The sequence below is a fragment of the Corvus hawaiiensis genome, chromosome 28, assembly GCF_020740725.1.
Source record: "Corvus hawaiiensis isolate bCorHaw1 chromosome 28, bCorHaw1.pri.cur, whole genome shotgun sequence".
Classification (NCBI taxonomy): domain Eukaryota; kingdom Metazoa; phylum Chordata; class Aves; order Passeriformes; family Corvidae; genus Corvus; species Corvus hawaiiensis.
Window position 1 is genome coordinate 2,515,023 of NC_063240.1, and position 16,459 is coordinate 2,531,481.

Below are 16,459 nucleotides of genomic sequence, written 5' to 3' on the forward strand. Positions count from 1 at the left end.
TGTGGGAACACTCAGCACCATCCGTTGGTGCCTTGGGCTGGTGTCTGCAACTGCTATGGGAAATCCTCTCATTAACTGGGAAAGCTTCCCTTTGCAAACCCTGCCCTCATGAAGCCCTCACAGATGGGGGCAGGATTGGGGTGCACTTGCAGCCGGTGGGGAGCACAAATCTGGTGCAGGACCCAGATCTGGTGGCAGGACCCAACTCCTTCTGGATCAGGAGCAGTGAGAAGAAGGGAGTTCTGGAGCTGGATCCCTGCCCTCAGTCTGCACACTGGCCCCCATCCCTGGGGCTGGAGGGTTAAAGTGGGAGGGTTCGGCACCTCACGGCAGGATGCCAAGCCCAGATTAACCAGTTGAACACGTCACTTTCCATTATGGGAAAGGCTCCCAAATATCCCTGAAGCTTTTGGTTCTGGGGATTAGCCACCAGCACACTCAGCTCCTGGCACAGAGCAGGGGTCCATCGGCGCTGCGGGGCCTGTGGCCATGAGTGGGGCTGGGAGCCGCTCCCAGGGGCATCATCTGGGTGGCTGAGGACCATGTGGGAGTGGGTCAGGAGAGCTGTGCTGCACTCACTGTCCACCGCCCTCCTGCGCCTCTGGAGGTGGCTGCGGGCTTTCTGGTACAAAAATGGCCTCTTGACTCTCTCGATGCTCTCGGTTGTCACTGGATGCCTCCTGGGGTTCCTGCTGCGGGCGCTGGAGCTGACAGACCTGGTAAGCCTGGCTCGGATGGTGATGGGAGTGAGTGAGATGGAGTGGGGCAGGGGGGCAAGCCCTGGTGCCAGTAAGGGTCCCAGATGGGCACAGCCCCAAAAGCAAAGGCTCCTGCTCAAGAAAACCACCTCAGGGCAGGTTTCTGCCCATGGCTTTTTTTTTCTTTTTTTCTTTTCTTTTTTTTTTTTTTGACCAAAAAGGTGCCAACAAATGCCCAAGGTGTAGGACAAATCCTGCCTCCCTCCAGTGGGAGTGGGGAGGTCTGAGTTGGACTCCATAAGGCTGCAGGAGCCTTGAGGTGGGATGAAGATGGGAAAGGGGGGAATGTTTACTCAGGTGCTAGATGCTCAGTAACAGGCTCCCCCCAACACCACCAGCAGCATCAGGGTCTGAGGGAGGGGGTCCAGGAGATGGGGTTCGAGGGATGGGGTCCTCCCATTACTCTCCCCAGCTGTGTGCAATCAAAGCACATTTCCGTGCTCTGGAGAGGACCCAGCAAATAAATATAGGGTTGGTGGGGAGCCTAGAGGGCTTCGAAGAGTCTCCTTCCTTTGAGGAGCCTTGGAGACAAATGCATTGGAGAAAATGCACCGAAAAGGCACGTTGGCTCAGCACGTTCCAGGAGCATCGTGCTGCAAAACGGCCCCGAGCTGAGCTCCACTGACACTGGGCAGCTGGGCCACGGCTCAGCCCTGATCCAGGCGGGGGAATGCTGCTCCGGGAGAGCTCGGCTGGGGCTGGAACATCCCTGTGTTGCCCACTAGGATTTAGAAAAGTCTTGTCATTTCAATTAGGCCCTTCAGCATCAGCGCAGCAGGGATGATCTCATTACTTAATTGAAGCTGGGTGTAATCTCTCTGCATCCCAGTGCCCACACCCGTGAGAGCCCAGCAGCCACCCACGCTGGCCATGAGGCTGGCAGTCTTGGGGCTCCGGCCCCTTGTCATCAAGTTTATCCGTCCTCTGCTCCAGCCCCATCCTGCTCTGTTGCCACAGCTCTGCTGTGGGCCTGGCAGCCACTAGAGACTGTCCCCACTAAGACTTTTGTCACAAAATCTGGAGGAGAGCTGGAGAGGTGGCCAGTCCCTGCTTTCCTCCCTGCAGTGGGGAAGTGTCACACAGCTGAGAGACCCACTGGCAAAGAGATGCTGTTCGGATCTGGCATTACCCCTTGCACCCAGCCGGGCCCATCGCAGCTCCGCTCTGCCTGAGCTCCCTGGGGACATCAGCCATGCCCAGGCCACACACTGGGACAGTGCAGGGACAGCACAGGGACAGCACAGGGGAGCGATTGAACAGCTGCCTTGGCACCCCTCAAAGCCCCAGCATGGGGTGGTGGCTACTTTGGAGTAACCAAAAACACCTGCTTGTCTTGGGGCCAACTCAGATCCCTCCCTGACACCACTACAGTGGCACAGTGAAATAGGGGGGTCAGGGATGGAGGGAGGGAAGATGATGGATGGATGGATGGATGGATGGATGGATGGATGGATGGATGGATGGATGAAGGGATGGAGGGATGGAGGGATGGATGGATGGAGGCATGGATGGAGGCATGGAGGGATGGATGGAGGGTAGAGACAGGGATGGATGGAGGGATGGATGGATGGATGGACGGATGGATGGAGGGTAGAGATAGGGATGGAGGGAAGGAGGGAGGGATGGAGGGAGGGAGGGATGGATGGATGGAGGCATGGATGGATGGATGGAGGCATGGATGGAGGCATGGAGGAATGGATGGAGGCATGGAGGGATGGAGGCATGGAGGAATGGATGGAGGTAGGGATGGATGGATGGAGGGAGGGATGGATGGATGCATGGATGCATGGATGGAGGCATGGATGCATGGATGGAGGCATGGATGGAGGGATGGAGGCATGGAGGAATGGAGGCATGGAGGGATGGATGGAGGTAGGGATGGATGGATGGAGGAATGGATGGTGGGTAGAGATAGGGATGGAGGGAAGGAGGGATGCTGGCCAGGCTGCTGATCCCACAGACCCCTCATTCTCCCCTTGGTCATGGCTGTGGGATCCAGACTTTGGGGGATGTCTCTGCAGCCCTTCCCCATGTCCTTGTGAGGGGTGTAGGGGGTGGAGAGATGCCACGGCACCAAGATTGTCCCATGGATGGGCCAGACACCCGGGCTCTCCCTGAGCTCGGCTTTGCCACCTGCAGCCATGAGATATTCCCACCTTTCGTTGCTGCCAGCAGCTTTGGGGCACTTTTGCAGATGCAGCCAAGTCTCTGCTCCCTGATAATGAGTGCAATTACTTTTGGGAGGAGCCAGTGCTGGGGCCATGTGGACTATTCCCTAGATGGCAACAGAACCAAGGATGGTTTTGGGAGGGGACCAACCCCACATGCCCCTGCCTTGTGTACAGCCAGGTTTGCCATGTGGCCAGTATTTCCCATCTGTGAGCCCCCAGTTAAGGGACAGCAGGGAAATGGCATCATGGAGTGCCTCAAGGAGCAGCTGCCAGCTCAGAACGAAGCTCAGAGCTCAGACAGGTTGGGGAAAAGGCAGATTTATCAAGTTTGAGCCCTTAATCCATCATCATTTACCTGACACACGCTCTGCTCTATGTGCAGGAGAAGCAGTATTTTTCCTTTCCTGGAGAGCTCCTCATGAGGATGCTGAAGATGCTGATCCTGCCCTTGATCACCTCCAGGTAAGACATCACCTTCTGCTCTAAAGCACCATCTTTCCCTCACATTGAAAAGATCGCCCTGTGACCCCCCATTGAGGAGAGAACCCCAAAGCTGCATGGGGTGAGAATAACCCTGGCTCCAAGCAGCTGGCAAGTCAAGCAGCATCCCCTGGCTTGGTGTCCATCAAACCCCGAGATTTCCCAGCAACAGTCTGGGACAAATCCTCACCTGGATTTGATAGGCACTTGTGCCCAGGTCAGACACCTGCACTGGCTGGGGTGTTTCCCTTCTTTTGGGCAGCTGGTGATGCCAGGACCATCCATGGGCAGTTGTGACGGGCTGTTTAACCTCAAAGCAGATTCCCGTAGAGGGATTTGAGAAAGTTCAGGTAAAAAACATAAGCATCCCCCAGTACTGTGTCTGTGTTTGCAAATCCCGATTTTATTGGCCCATACAGACCTAGAAATAAGGAACAGAGCCAGCAGTCATATTGGGGTCTAATCAAGGTCTTGAAAAGCTTATATGGATTGACATATTGCAAACAATATGTTGTCATGTGCTCATTAGACACACAAAAATTATCAGGTGCTTGTTCCCTCGAGGATGTGTCATTTCTCTGTTGTTAGTCAGAGTTTGCTTGTTGTCCCATTTGCCTCTGGTTTATTTTTGAGAGCAGTGTGGTCTCTATCCTGGCCACACTTGGCCTGTTCAGTACCATCCCTTATAGAGATGTCTGTACCTCACATCCCTCCCCAAGGTGCCTGAGGGTTTCCCTTCGCTCTCAGCCCTCCTGGCAGCTCAATTGCTGGGTGGTTGTCTCTGATCACTCTCCTGTCTGTGGGTGCAGGTTCTGCAGAGGCCTCCTGGGAGTTTTCTTTCATGTTGGATTGAACCAGGGATTTTTCTACAATTACTGAATGATGGTAAAGTGGTGTCTTCTCTCTATGCACCATCCCAGAGGGGACTGGCCGAGCTCTGGAGATGGAGCTCTGGAGATCCAAGCCCCAAGTTGGAAAGCACCACCTATGTCAGTGTTGCTTTTGTGGACTCTCTTGAGTTTCCAAGGCCCTTCTCCTCCTGGATATGTGGCTGCTGAAGGGGATCCATAGGCTGGCCACCACGTCAGCCACCCTCTGTGTCCCCGAGGTTGGCACTGACCCTCACAGCCCCTCTATTATGTCCTGACTGAAGGTCAGGGCTTGGCTGGGTCGGCATGCATGTGGGGCACACTGCAGCCCCCAAATGCTCACATTTCATAGAATCCTGGAATATCCTGAGCTGGAAGGGACCCTCGGGATCATCAGTGCAGCCCCTGGCCCTGCACAGACACCCCAACAACCCCAGCCTGGGCATCCCTGAGAGCGCTGTCCAAACGCTCCTGCAGCTCTGGCAGCCTCGGGGCCGGGCCCATTCCCTGGGGAGCCTGGGCAGTGCCCAGCAGCCTCGGGGGGAAGAACCTTTCCCTGAGCTCCATGCCCAGCCCTGACCCAGCTCCAGCCGTTCCCTGGGCTCCTGTCCCTGTCCCAGAGCAGAGCTCAGCCCCTGCCCCTCCGCCTCCCCTCGGGAGGAGCTGCAGCCCCCAGGAGCCTCCCCTCAGTCTCCTCTGCTGCAGCTGAACGAGCCAAGTGCCCTCAGCCGCTCCTCAGACCCTTCCCCAGCTCCGTGTCCCTCCTTTGGACACTCTCCAACAGCTTTGGACCCTTCTGATCTTGTGGTGCCCAGAGTGCCCCCAGCACTGGAGGTGAGGCTGCCCCAGTGCAGAGCAGAGCGGGACAATCCCTCCCTGGCCTGGTGCCCCCCAGGACACGGTGGCCCTTTGGGCTGCCAGGACACACCGGGGACTCAGATCCAACTTGGACCAACCAGGACCCCCAGGTCCCTTCCCACGGCGCTGCTCTCCAGCCTCTCGTTCCCAGTCTGTCCCTGCATCCAGGGCTGCCCCATCCCAGGGCAGGATCCAGCACTTGCCCTGTTAAACATCACATGGTGGGGGAATTTCCCAATCCTCACATTTGTCACAGTCTCTCTGTGGGGCCTTGAGGGTGGCAGCAGTTCCTCCCAAGTGAGTAACCTCAGCAAACCCACTCAGGACCTTCCAGTCCTGCACCCAACTTGTCCCCACCGCCAGCACTGCTCTCCCTGCTGGGGCAGCCTGTAATGCCCTCTCTATTTTTAGCCCAGTGTTGCTGAGAAGTAGCTTATGGGTTACTTCTTAGGAAAGCTTCCATGTGCATGAAATCTGAACCTGCAGCTCTCTCCAGGGGGTGTGGGGTCCATCCCCACCAGGATTTTATGAACCTTGCTGGTACCTTCCTTTGCTGCTCACAGTAACACACAGCAGTGGCACGAGGTGATGGAGATATAAGAGAGCAGTATCTCACAAAAAAGGAGCAGCATCATTTATTCAACACAAAAATACACTAAGAATATAAACTTCTTAACCCTCGTAGAAAACAGAAAACACAGCTAGACCTTGAAAAGGGGCTTGGAGCTGTCTCCTGCCCTTCACAACTCAGCTTGGGTTGTCACAAGCCCATCCTGGGTCTGAGATCCTGTGGGCGCTGGCACAGGAATGTGCAAGAGCTCAGTGATGCCCTTAGGCTTTGGTTTAAAAAAACCTATGGAAATCCCTCCCGCCTTGGAGATTTTGCCCATCAGATGTATCTTGTGCAGTTTGGGGAGCAGACACTGACCACTCTGTTCTGTGCTGCAGCCTCATGTCCGGGCTGGCCACCATGGACTCCAAAGCCTGTGGGAAGATGGGAGTGATCACCATCACCTACTACCTTTGGACGACCTTTATGGCAGTGACCGTGGGGATCATCCTCGTGGTCAGCATCCATCCTGGTGCAGCTGCCCAGAAGGACAACTACTCTGTGCAGAAAGTGGTGCTCAGCTCCGCCGACGCGTTACTGGATTTGATCAGGTGTGTCACAGGATTTCAGGAGCCAGGGCTGTGATAACAAGATCTTCCCAGAAGGTTCTGAGTTCCCAGAAGATACTGAGAACGCGAGGGAAACAGGAGAACCACTGGCCAGGTGCTGGTACCTCCAAGCCCAGCAATGTGGGGTTCGTTTCCCCCCATCCATGTCCCTCTGGCCACTCTGTCACTGCCACTGCTCTCCCAAAGCCATCAGCAAAGAGATGCACTGCAGCAGAGATCAGACAGAGTCGTGTTGCCTGCAAGGCTCGGATTCTCCTCTGCGGCCCCAGCTGGAACATGCCAAGCCTGGAGCTGGCCCAGGGCTGGGTTAAAGCAGCAGATGGGGTTACCTGGGGAGGGGCTGCAGCACAGACCCAGGGGCTGGGGGAGAATCTCAATTTCTGGAGGTACTGGATTGACTAGACCAGGCTCTGAGCAGGGGCCTGCACATGGCAGATGTCCATCCCAGGCTCAGGCCTTCCACCAATCCCATTTACACATGGTTCTGAGTCCTGCTTTGAGTTCACCTTCCAGCTTTGCTTTGCTTTCAGCTTGCACAGCTGTCATAAGCTGTTGTTGGCTCTCTTCTCCTCCTCTGGACATTGTGCCCACCAGAAGTGCTTCCCAGGATGCTCCCTATGCTCTCACAACACACTCTAACCCTGTGTCATTGGTCTCTTACAGAAACATGTTTCCTTCTAACCTGGTTGAAGCTTCATTCCAGCAGGTGAGTTCATCCCTCTGCGTGCAGCCAGGATGGTGCTCAGCTCCACACGGGGCTGCCTCTTTGCCCACCCACAGCCTGGACAGGAGCCCTTCTCTTCCCGTCCCTTCCCTCCCCTCTCTTCCCCTTCCCCTCTGTTCCCTTCCCTGAACTTCCCCTTCATCCCCCCACACTCACCCCAGGGTGGGCACCCGAAGGCAGGACGGTGCTGGGGGGGCACAGGCTCACAGGAACCCCCGTGCCTGCCCTCTGCCTGCGAGACTCCTGTACAGAAGCAGCACACATCCCTTCCCTCATCCCGCTCCTGTGCAGAGGCTTCTTAGTCCCTGGGGAGGGGCGGCAGCGGGGTGGGCAGGCAGCAGGCAGGGGAAGGGACACAAAGAAGGGACGCTTGAGGGAAGGTAGAGTGGTCAAAGGGGACAGACTGAGTGGCCAGGCAGGGTGGAGGGACAGGGAAAACAAGCGAACCCACGGCATTGGGAAAGCATCGGTAAAGCTCGCAGGAGGAGGGACGGAGGGACCAGAGCGCTACCCCAGGGCTGCGCTGGCGTCCCGCAGGGGACCCGACTCACCAACAGCGCCAGTCTGCTCTGCAGCCTTGGCTGAGGACGGGCTGCAGCCAACAGCCACAGCTCCCCTTGCCTGTGTCTCATTGCTTGTTTCCACCAGGCTTTTACTGCCTGGAAACCAAACCTTTAACTTCCAGGAGCACCCAGCCTAGGGCTGGGGCTGGCTTTGCCTCCGTGTTCAGAGCAGGATGAAGCTCATGCCAGCATAACCTCCCTCCTTTGCTTCTGTTCCAGTATCGAACTGTTCTTGTCCCAGTGGTGAAGTCTCCTGGTTTTCAAAAGATCCCAGGAAAACCTGTCAATTTTATTTACTTTGCACCTGATGACAAAAACCCTGAAATCCATCGGCCTGTGTTCCTTGAGCTGACACCATCACCCGAGATGACCTACAGGACCCTGGCTGGGACCAGCAATGAGATGAATGTCCTGGGGATTGTCATCTTCTCAGCAACCATAGGTACCTGCTCCTCCATAGGCCCAGAGGCAGCCCAGGGTGGCCACAGCTGTGGTCACTGAGCTAAAGATGTGGGACAAGATTCTTTTAGCTTTAATTGCCCCATTCCCTGGGAACCAGAGGACAGCTCCAGGCCCAGCACGGAGCTCGTACCAAGGCCCCTGTCAGCACCACCTGAGGTGGAGCTCACTGCAGCTGTAGGCACTGGGAAGGCTGTTTCCACCCCCTATTTCCCACATGAGCCTTCACAGCCCTGCAGGTCCTGAGGGTTTTCAAACCATTACATAAGCTGGGGAGTCCTTCTAATGAGGTCTGAAGTGAGGTATAATTTTGCCTGGGACACAGCTCGCCACAATGACCCAAACCCTTCACACTGAGTGTTCAGCCCCTGAGCAGGCAGGATGTGACAGTGGGGTCAGACTTGGTGCTGTTACAAATATATGGGAATTCCCAACAGGACTTTCTGAAGGAGGTAGGGAAGCATCCTGCATTGAACAGCTTGCAATCCTGTGCGGACATGGTGCTCGGCAGCAATTTCGGGAAGGAAGAAGGAGCAGAAGTCATGAAGAGACACGTGCAAGAGAGGAGGTTTAAAGGGGAGAAAGTCATTGAAAGGAGGAACTTGGAGCTGGCTCAAAGTGTAAGAAGAGGACATGGGGTGCAAGGCTGAGGGAGAAAGGGAGGAGGGAGGGATCAGGAAGGAAAAAGGGTAGGAGGCAGTAAGATGAGCATGGTGGCAGGATTATGTGTAGGTTAAGAGGTGAGGGCAAGGAGCTTGAACTTTGTGTATAAGGAACCAGAAAGCCAATTAGAGGATTTGAGATGCAGAGGCAGCGCAGCCAGCACAGCACTGGAGTGCGCTGGACTGTGGTCAGACACACGGAGAGCGGCCAGTTCTAAATGTGAGACCTCAGAGGAGTTGGTCACAGCGAGACTGGGCAGAGCCAGTCTGACAGATCCTTACAGCCAGAAGATGTCTCTGGCAGTCTCCTGTCCTAGCAACCAACACCCTCTGCAGACCTTGGACACCCAGGAAAGGTGCTGAGCTCCTGCCCACAGGACACGTGCCCTTCTCCAGCCCTGCCAAACCTGCAAGGAGAAGCTGCTTTTCTCTTCTAAGATTACACTTCACCACCCCTCCAGCGTGGGAGTGGGATCAGCCTGAGTTAGGAGGCAGTGGGAGATCACCTGAGCCAGCCCCAGCCACCTGCACTCCCCATGTTTTGCCCAGGACAGATTAGAGCTCCACAAAGCCACAGACTGGCAGAGCATCACCTGCACCAGACACGGGCAGCTTGATAAAGGGCATTTGTACACCCACAGGATGCTTTCCCTATGAGGAGAGGCTGAATTAATGGGGTTTGCCTGGCAGAAAAGAGGAGAGGGATAGGCAGGGCACCACAGCTCTATACCTTGGGAAATGGGGATCACCTCCTCCGTGCAGCAAGGTGGGGGGGCCAGGTGGAAGCTGGTCAAGCTCTCAGTAAAGTGTATTTGTGTTCAACACCAAAACTAGGCAGGTTGTGGGGCTGTGGGTGTCCATGCAGCACCCACTGGGTACCCAGAGTGACTTTGCTTTGAGGGGTGACCCCACACAGCTACTCCAGCTCTGACAGTTCTTCACTGTCCCTGAGGGCCTCTCTGTTGCTTTTGAAACCCATCAGAGGGCAGAGCTTTCAAGACCCTTGCAGGAATCTCTTCATTTGCTTGGGCCATGTCTCCCAAATCAGCTCTGTAGGACCTGAAGAGAAATGACTTTCTTCCAAAGCAGCTGTTGTGTCCACCCAATACTGATGAATATCCACAGAGCTGGTATTTAAACACGCCAAGCCTTGTCTCATTTCTGAAAGTTCTGGCAAATGTGAACCCACCTCATCTCTCTTTTGAGCAAGGCAGGAGATCCAACCACCAACCAAGGGCTTCTTGGAGTCCTCAACCCTGAAGAGTGAAGAGGGATGAGCAGGACAAGATCCTGTCTATATTCTTCTTTTCCAAGATAAAACAGACACCTGCACAGTGCTTCAAAATTAATTTTAGCCAACACAGGAAGAAGGCCTTGCACCAAGCTGGAAACAAGATGGCCAAATGCTCAAAGGTTCCTTTTCCCTTTACTTGATCGGTTCTTGGAAAACCTCCAGTGAAAGCAATGGGGTTTAGCACTGGAAGACAGGACAGCACCATACCCATTCCTGTATTTCTGCTCTAGTATTCCTTGAACAGAAAATTAGGCTGGTTTAGGTTAATGCAACAACATCAAAAGAAAAAAACAGACTTGTCGCAGCGGGGATTACTGCAACAAGTATATTTCAAACCAGGAGTCCCATGGAAAGCGAAGTATATATGGACAGATTCGTGGTAGATGTTTCAGAGATGTTTATTTCTCCAGCCGCATGGCCGGGGCTCAGCTCAGGAGCTCCGCAGTCACGGGACCCGAGGGTCCTTGGCCACCCCGGGGAACACAAACCGACCACTGGGGAACGAGGCTGAGCAGGGGCAGGGAAACCCCGTGTCTCCCGCCCAGGGCCCCTCTCCCAGGGCTCCATGGCAGGGGAGGGACCCCAACACAGACTTAGGAGAGAAGGCTTAATGCCTGTATCTAAGCAACTCACTCAGATCCTTCCTGACCCATCACTGTACAGCCACACGTGTTGTCACCACCACGGCACAGCCTGTGAGCCACCAGCACTGCACAGCCCAGCCCACAGGGGAACCGGGCACGGGACCGGGGGCCCGAGCACTGCTCAGTCACTGTGTGGCAGCCAGGACCCCTTTCACTCCAGAGCAGGGCAGGGATGCAGCAAAGCATCACATCCTCAGCTAGAGAGAGCCCTACCACACCTGGTCCTTAAAAGAATTCCATTTTTATTTCCAGAATTCCTTATTCTTGTATTACCAAAGCAATCCAGCAATTATAGCAATCCAGATATCCACTTAATCCAGCTAATCCACAGTTTATCCATCCCAGGAAATGACTCTTCCAGCATTGAGCAGCAGTGAAGTTCATCTGTTTTCTGTGCAAGGAAGAGTCCAAATCCTGGATTTGGGTCTGGTGGGGCTTTGTGAGAAAATGCCAGGAACACAAGCCAGGTGCTTGTATTTGCTTGGAGCAAAGAATGGCCGTGACTCCTAAGAGCACATGGCAACCTGTACGAAATCAGGTTTTGCCCGGTGAGCCCCATTCTGTGGCCACCAGACCCTCAAGACACTCGGCTTGACAGGTGCTGCTCCCGTGGTGCTCCCAAGTAATGCAACCTGCTGTGCTTGGTTGCAGGACTTCTCCTGGGAAAAATGGGCGAGCGAGGAGCCCCGCTGGTTAACGTGTGCCAGTGTCTGAACGAAGCAGTGATGAAAATTGTCTCGATGGCCGTTTGGTAAATCTGGTTTTGATTGATTCATTGATTGATTGATTTTCTTTCCTGCTATCTGATGGCAATGCCGGTTGCACGTCTGCAAGTGTGTGTTGTGAGGACTGAATTTGCTTTCGTACGACTGTACCACACAGTACCAAACACTGCAATGTCTGTCCTGCAGTGCTCCAGTGATTGCTGCATCCTCATAATTTTTTATGCTTATTCTTTGCAGGTACTTTCCCTTTGGCATTGTATTTCTCATAGCTGGAAAGATCTTGGAGATGGAAGATCCATCCATTATAGGACAGAAGCTGGGACTGTATGTCATTACAGTAGTGTCAGGGCTTGCCTTCCACGGAATCCTCCTCTTACCTCTGCTTTTTGTGCTCATCACCAAGAAAAACCCCTTTGCTTTCATTCAGGGAATACTGCAAGCCTTGCTGATCGCCTTAGCTACATCCTCCAGGTAGGAAAACGTGGCTGGAACCTGCAGATACCACAGAGCAGGGATCTGGTTTAGCAAGAGAGACATGGCTGTGTCCGGCCAGGTGAGCTCTGGGAGGACAGGTGTGACTCAAAGGAAAATTACACTCCAGCACTATTTGAAATGAGAATGCTCCTGGTTTAGGAGGAAGCAGACGCTTGCCCCTGCCCTGGGTGACAGACCTGGGCAGCTCGTGGTGCTCTTCCACTCACCCTCTCCCAGGGTTTTCCCAGAGCAAACCAGCAATGTTTTTGTGTGTGCATGCACACTTCATTAAATTGCTGCAGTTTTCTTTCCATGCATTCAAACTAGGACTGTAGGTGCTTTATAAACTGCATGGGGTTAAAGCTCTTCTGAACACTTTACTGACAATCTAACATCAACTACAGTGTATCCCAAGTTCATCCACAGAAAAATCTTGCCTATTTTGAAAAGACTTTAATCAATTTAGATTATATTTATCTATTCTATTTTCATTGAAATACTTTCCTTATAACAATGAAAAAACCCTTCACACTATAAACTACCACCCCTTCCAGAAGACACACAAATTCAAACATTTTCCTGGAGAACATTTGACCAGGCAAAGGGTTTTTCTGGCCTGCCTGTTGCTCCTCCCCATAATCCCAATAAAACCACCTAGACTGTGCCTCCCTTCCCCAGTGCCCACCGCTGCAACTCTTGCTTCTGCAACTCTTCATGACCTGGACCTGGGTCTCCAGCTCTGTTTCTGTCAGGCTTCTCCTCCCTCTGCTCTGCAGCCAGCTAAGGGAGAGAGAGCTGCCTCAGGGAGAACACCCTGCTCCTTGTCCCAGCCCCACGGTCTGTGCCCAGGGCTGGGGCCACCGTGCTGCATCCAGAGCCTTTCCCAAATGCAGTCCCTGCCTCCCAGAGTCTGTCACAAGCCCATCGACTTCCTTTCCGTGGTTTCCTTTCTTCAGCCTGTTCTTCTTCCTCCATTCCTCATCCCAGTTCCTGTGGGACAGTTGTCTTCATGCTAGACAGAAACGAGAGAGAAAGGTCAGGGGTGGAGAAGCTGAGGCAGGCATCCCTCATGGAGGAGACAGGTGAGGACAACAGGGGTCTCGCTGGACCTCAGCACAGCCATACCACACTCCAGGAGGTGCTGCAGGATTCATCTGGGCACCAGGGATGTTCAACAGAGCTGCAGCCATGGCACACAGCTCCTTAAAGTGGTGCCTTCAGCCACTGAAAGGACATTCTGACATTTTCTCTCTCAGCCTGCAGCTCACTTGGCTAATGATGTCTATTCCCCAGATGGTGAGAACTGAAGAGACTTTTCACTGCTACCGCAATTTGTGTAACATTGCGGTATCCACCCTTGGGAGGGCTGGTATTTCTGTCCCATCACACTGACTCCAGCTTAGAAAGCTCAACACAAATGACAAGCAATTACTGCTCATTTCTTGTCCTGCAGCTCAGCCACCCTGCCCATCACCCTCAAGTGTCTCCTGGAGAACAACGGCATCGACAGGCGCGTGGCACGGTTCGTGCTCCCCGTCGGGGCCACCATCAACATGGACGGCACCGCACTCTACGAGGCAGTCGCTGCCATCTTCATTGCCCAGGTCAATGAGTATGAACTGGATTTGGGACAAATTATAACTATAAGGTAAAAGTTTCTTTGTAGCAGCCAGATTATTTCTCTCTATTCCTATTTATAGATATTAGGACAACCTCTTGCATTTTTGCCATTTGCAGAGATCTTGTTAATGCACAGTGACATTTGCTGGGAAGCTGAGGAGGAAGGGAGGGTGCAGCATGTCCCAGTCTCTGTGCTGTGTACCAGGGAAAGCTGGACTGGCTCTGCATCCCAGAATCCACTGCAAGTCAAGGACTTTGCCTGTAGGGAAAAGCCCAGCTGCCCAGATGTGTGGCTGGAGCAGGTCAGCGCTGCAGGGCTGAGCACAGAAGGATTTGTGCAGGTGCCATTTACTTCCCTTCAGGAATGGGATAGCCTCATTTTATAAACAGGGAAATAAAGCATGGAACTAAATAATAATTAAATACATCTGCAAATATTTAATAATTTTAAGGAGGGACTCCCTACCCTGAAGGCAAGAGGAGAGCACAGAGCCAGGGCATCCGCTGCCAGCCCCTGCTCTGCACAGGGGAATTTGTGATAACACCTGGGAGCAGGAAGGTGGAGGAAGTCAGATCCAATCCAATCCTTCCACACAGGAATAACTCACTTTGCCATGCAAACACGCTGGTCTGAATTGCACAGCTGCCTTCTCTTTGCAGCATCACGGCCTCGGCAGCCAGCATTGGGGCCGCTGGGATCCCGCAGTCCGGGCTTGTCACCATGGTCATTGTGCTCACCTCCGTGGGGCTGCCCACCGAGGACATCACCCTCATCATCGCCGTCGACTGGGCTCTGTAAGTGCTCTCCAGGCCACTGCCACAGGCAGTGACCAGTGTCAGTTCATGGTGATGGATCTTCCTCTTGATGGATGAAACCAGATTGCTCTCGAGACAGAAACTGATGCTGGATTACACTTGTCACAGACAAATAAACACACAGCTTGTGAAATGTGCCATTCTAAAGTACTAAGATAAAAACAAAGCAAGTCATTAGGTGAGAAACCACAAAGAGCAGATGCTGAGTTACAGAACCAACACGTGGGTGGCTGGTTTGTACTTCACAGGGCCCCAGGGAGAAGAGGGAACAGTGCCAAGTATCACGGCTGCTTTTCTCTTTCCCTCATATAAAGGAAGGTTAACACACCACCAATTCGACCTTTCAGCATCACAGGGTACCCAGCACCACTGGCACCTTCTACTGATGTGAGAGGTAGACAAGAGAGGAGCAGTGGCTGGATCTACAGGATTTCTCCTCAAGAGGCATCTCAAGGAGTTTTATGACTTGCTGAGGCGCTCTCCCTGCACTGAGCACAACAGTGGCTGTCCCAGTTTGGGAGGCGGCACTGGCAGGTCCCTGCACTGCTCACACAGGCAGGGTGAGACAGATGCTGCCCCAGCACAGGGCTCACATAGGGACTGTTTTCTCTCTGTATCTGCAAAACCAACACAGCCTTTGCCAACACCAGTGGGAGGGACATTCAGGACGGGGACTGACATGTTCCAAAGCCATCAACACCCCGGGCACGCTGGCTGTGGCCACCCCCTGCATCCTGGCACTGTCTCTCCGCAGGGACCGACTACGAACAATGACCAACGTCCTTGGTGACGCCCTGGCTGCTGGCATCATAGCACATGTCTGCGAGAAGGACTTTGCCCCAAAGCCCGTCCCAGTATGTAGGGCATGGTGGAGGGCAGGGGGTCGTGGGACATGGCAGAACAGGCACAAGGCACCTGCTCACTCCAGAAATTAAAACTGTGTTCTTTCTTTTTGCAGCAAGACCCAGTGAGCAACACGGACAAGTTTCCTTCTGCAGAGACCTCACACCTGCATCCCAAAGACAATGTGATTGAAATGACTGACGAAACCTTGTTGGACCAGACAGGAGTTCACTATAACATCTGCCAGGTGTAGATAACAGCATTCCTGCTCCTGGGAATGACATCTTGGTGCTAAACACTGACACTGTGAGTGTCACATATGGATGCTCTGCAAGATAAAGGCCTTACTTGGCACAAAAGTGGGAAAAGCCTCTCTTATCCTTTGAAGACTGTGGGACTCCCAGCAGGCACTCAAAGACCATGGCTCTGCCACTGATGGGCAGGCAACCAGCTCCTCCCTGCGCCTGAGGACACAGCTGGGAGCTCACTGCCCTGTCTTAAATGGCTGGGTTTGAAGGATTTATAACTCCCATTTTTCCAAGCTCAGCTATTTTTGAAAGTTAGGGAGGTGAGCAGGTGTTAGCAGACTGGATTTGGTGAGAATGCAGTAGGGATGGGGCATAACTCCGAACCCTCTGGCCAGCAGCTCTTCCCTGGAAGCCAGGCTGTGCTCCAGAAGCTTTTGTTTTCCTTATTATAGAGATTATTTTTTTTAATCCTTGCTTTTTATTTTACTATTGGGTTCTCATCTAAAAACTAAGATTACGTGAATTTTTGTCCAGAGCTCAAAATCTAAGTTGGACATAACTGGATTTCCCATCTGGCAGGTAACAGACAGGATGGCTGAGCTGTTGCACTCTCTCAGGGACAGTGGGATCCACTGGCTGGAGGGAAGGAAGGACCAGCTGTACACCTGTTTCTACAGCTGTTTTATTACAGACAACTAATTAACCAGGCCCAACTGCAACTGCATTGATTTTCCCAGCTAAGGATCTGTCCCCAAGTTCAAATTCCAATTACAGCCTTAAAATCCAGGCTTCCCAGGGCAGCCTTCTACACAAAAGCCTTTTATACCAAGGATTCATCTCACTGAATTAATTTGTCTCTCAAAATGTCACCTCATCCCTTTTCCCCCTCTTGATCTTTCCTGCCACAGCATTAGGACTCGTAACACAGCTCAGACCCATACTCACATCACTGAACTGTTCTCCAATTGCACATAAAGAAAACATTTTCTGTGCAGAATTCTTTCATGCTGAAGTCAGAGGCTATAAAATTTTTTTTAAGTTAGAAGAAATATTCATTCCAGTTTTGCCAAAT

At 53.2% G+C, this 16,459-nt stretch overlaps 1 protein-coding gene and 1 long non-coding RNA gene across 4 annotated transcripts; one reads left to right on the plus strand and one right to left on the minus strand.

The window, feature by feature from the left end:
• The first annotated feature begins 407 nt into the window (after positions 1-407).
• LOC125317733 (excitatory amino acid transporter 5-like) lies at positions 408-15,507 on the plus strand. Of its 3 annotated transcripts, none has more exons than XM_048287707.1 (11): positions 408-719; positions 3,312-3,391; positions 6,085-6,297; positions 6,979-7,021; positions 7,822-8,044; positions 11,313-11,412; positions 11,624-11,857; positions 13,314-13,508; positions 14,141-14,275; positions 15,051-15,144; positions 15,225-15,507. In XM_048287707.1, exons 1-11 carry the CDS (start codon positions 543-545, stop codon positions 15,390-15,392), a joined length of 1,662 nt encoding a protein of 553 aa, XP_048143664.1. In that variant the 5' UTR covers positions 408-542; the 3' UTR covers positions 15,393-15,507. The 3 variants fall into 3 exon arrangements, with proteins under 3 accessions (XP_048143664.1, XP_048143662.1, XP_048143663.1); XM_048287705.1 differs by having other exon boundaries at positions 410-719; positions 15,051-15,150; positions 15,255-15,507; XM_048287706.1 differs by lacking the exon at positions 6,085-6,297 and having other exon boundaries at positions 410-719; positions 15,051-15,150; positions 15,255-15,507.
• Positions 10,884-14,177, minus strand: LOC125317734. The gene is made up of 2 exons (XR_007200176.1): positions 14,089-14,177; positions 10,884-12,872 (listed from the first exon to the last, which is right to left on the minus strand). It is a non-coding gene; the product is annotated as an uncharacterized LOC125317734 (long non-coding RNA).
• Positions 15,508-16,459: the final 952 nt, after the last annotated feature.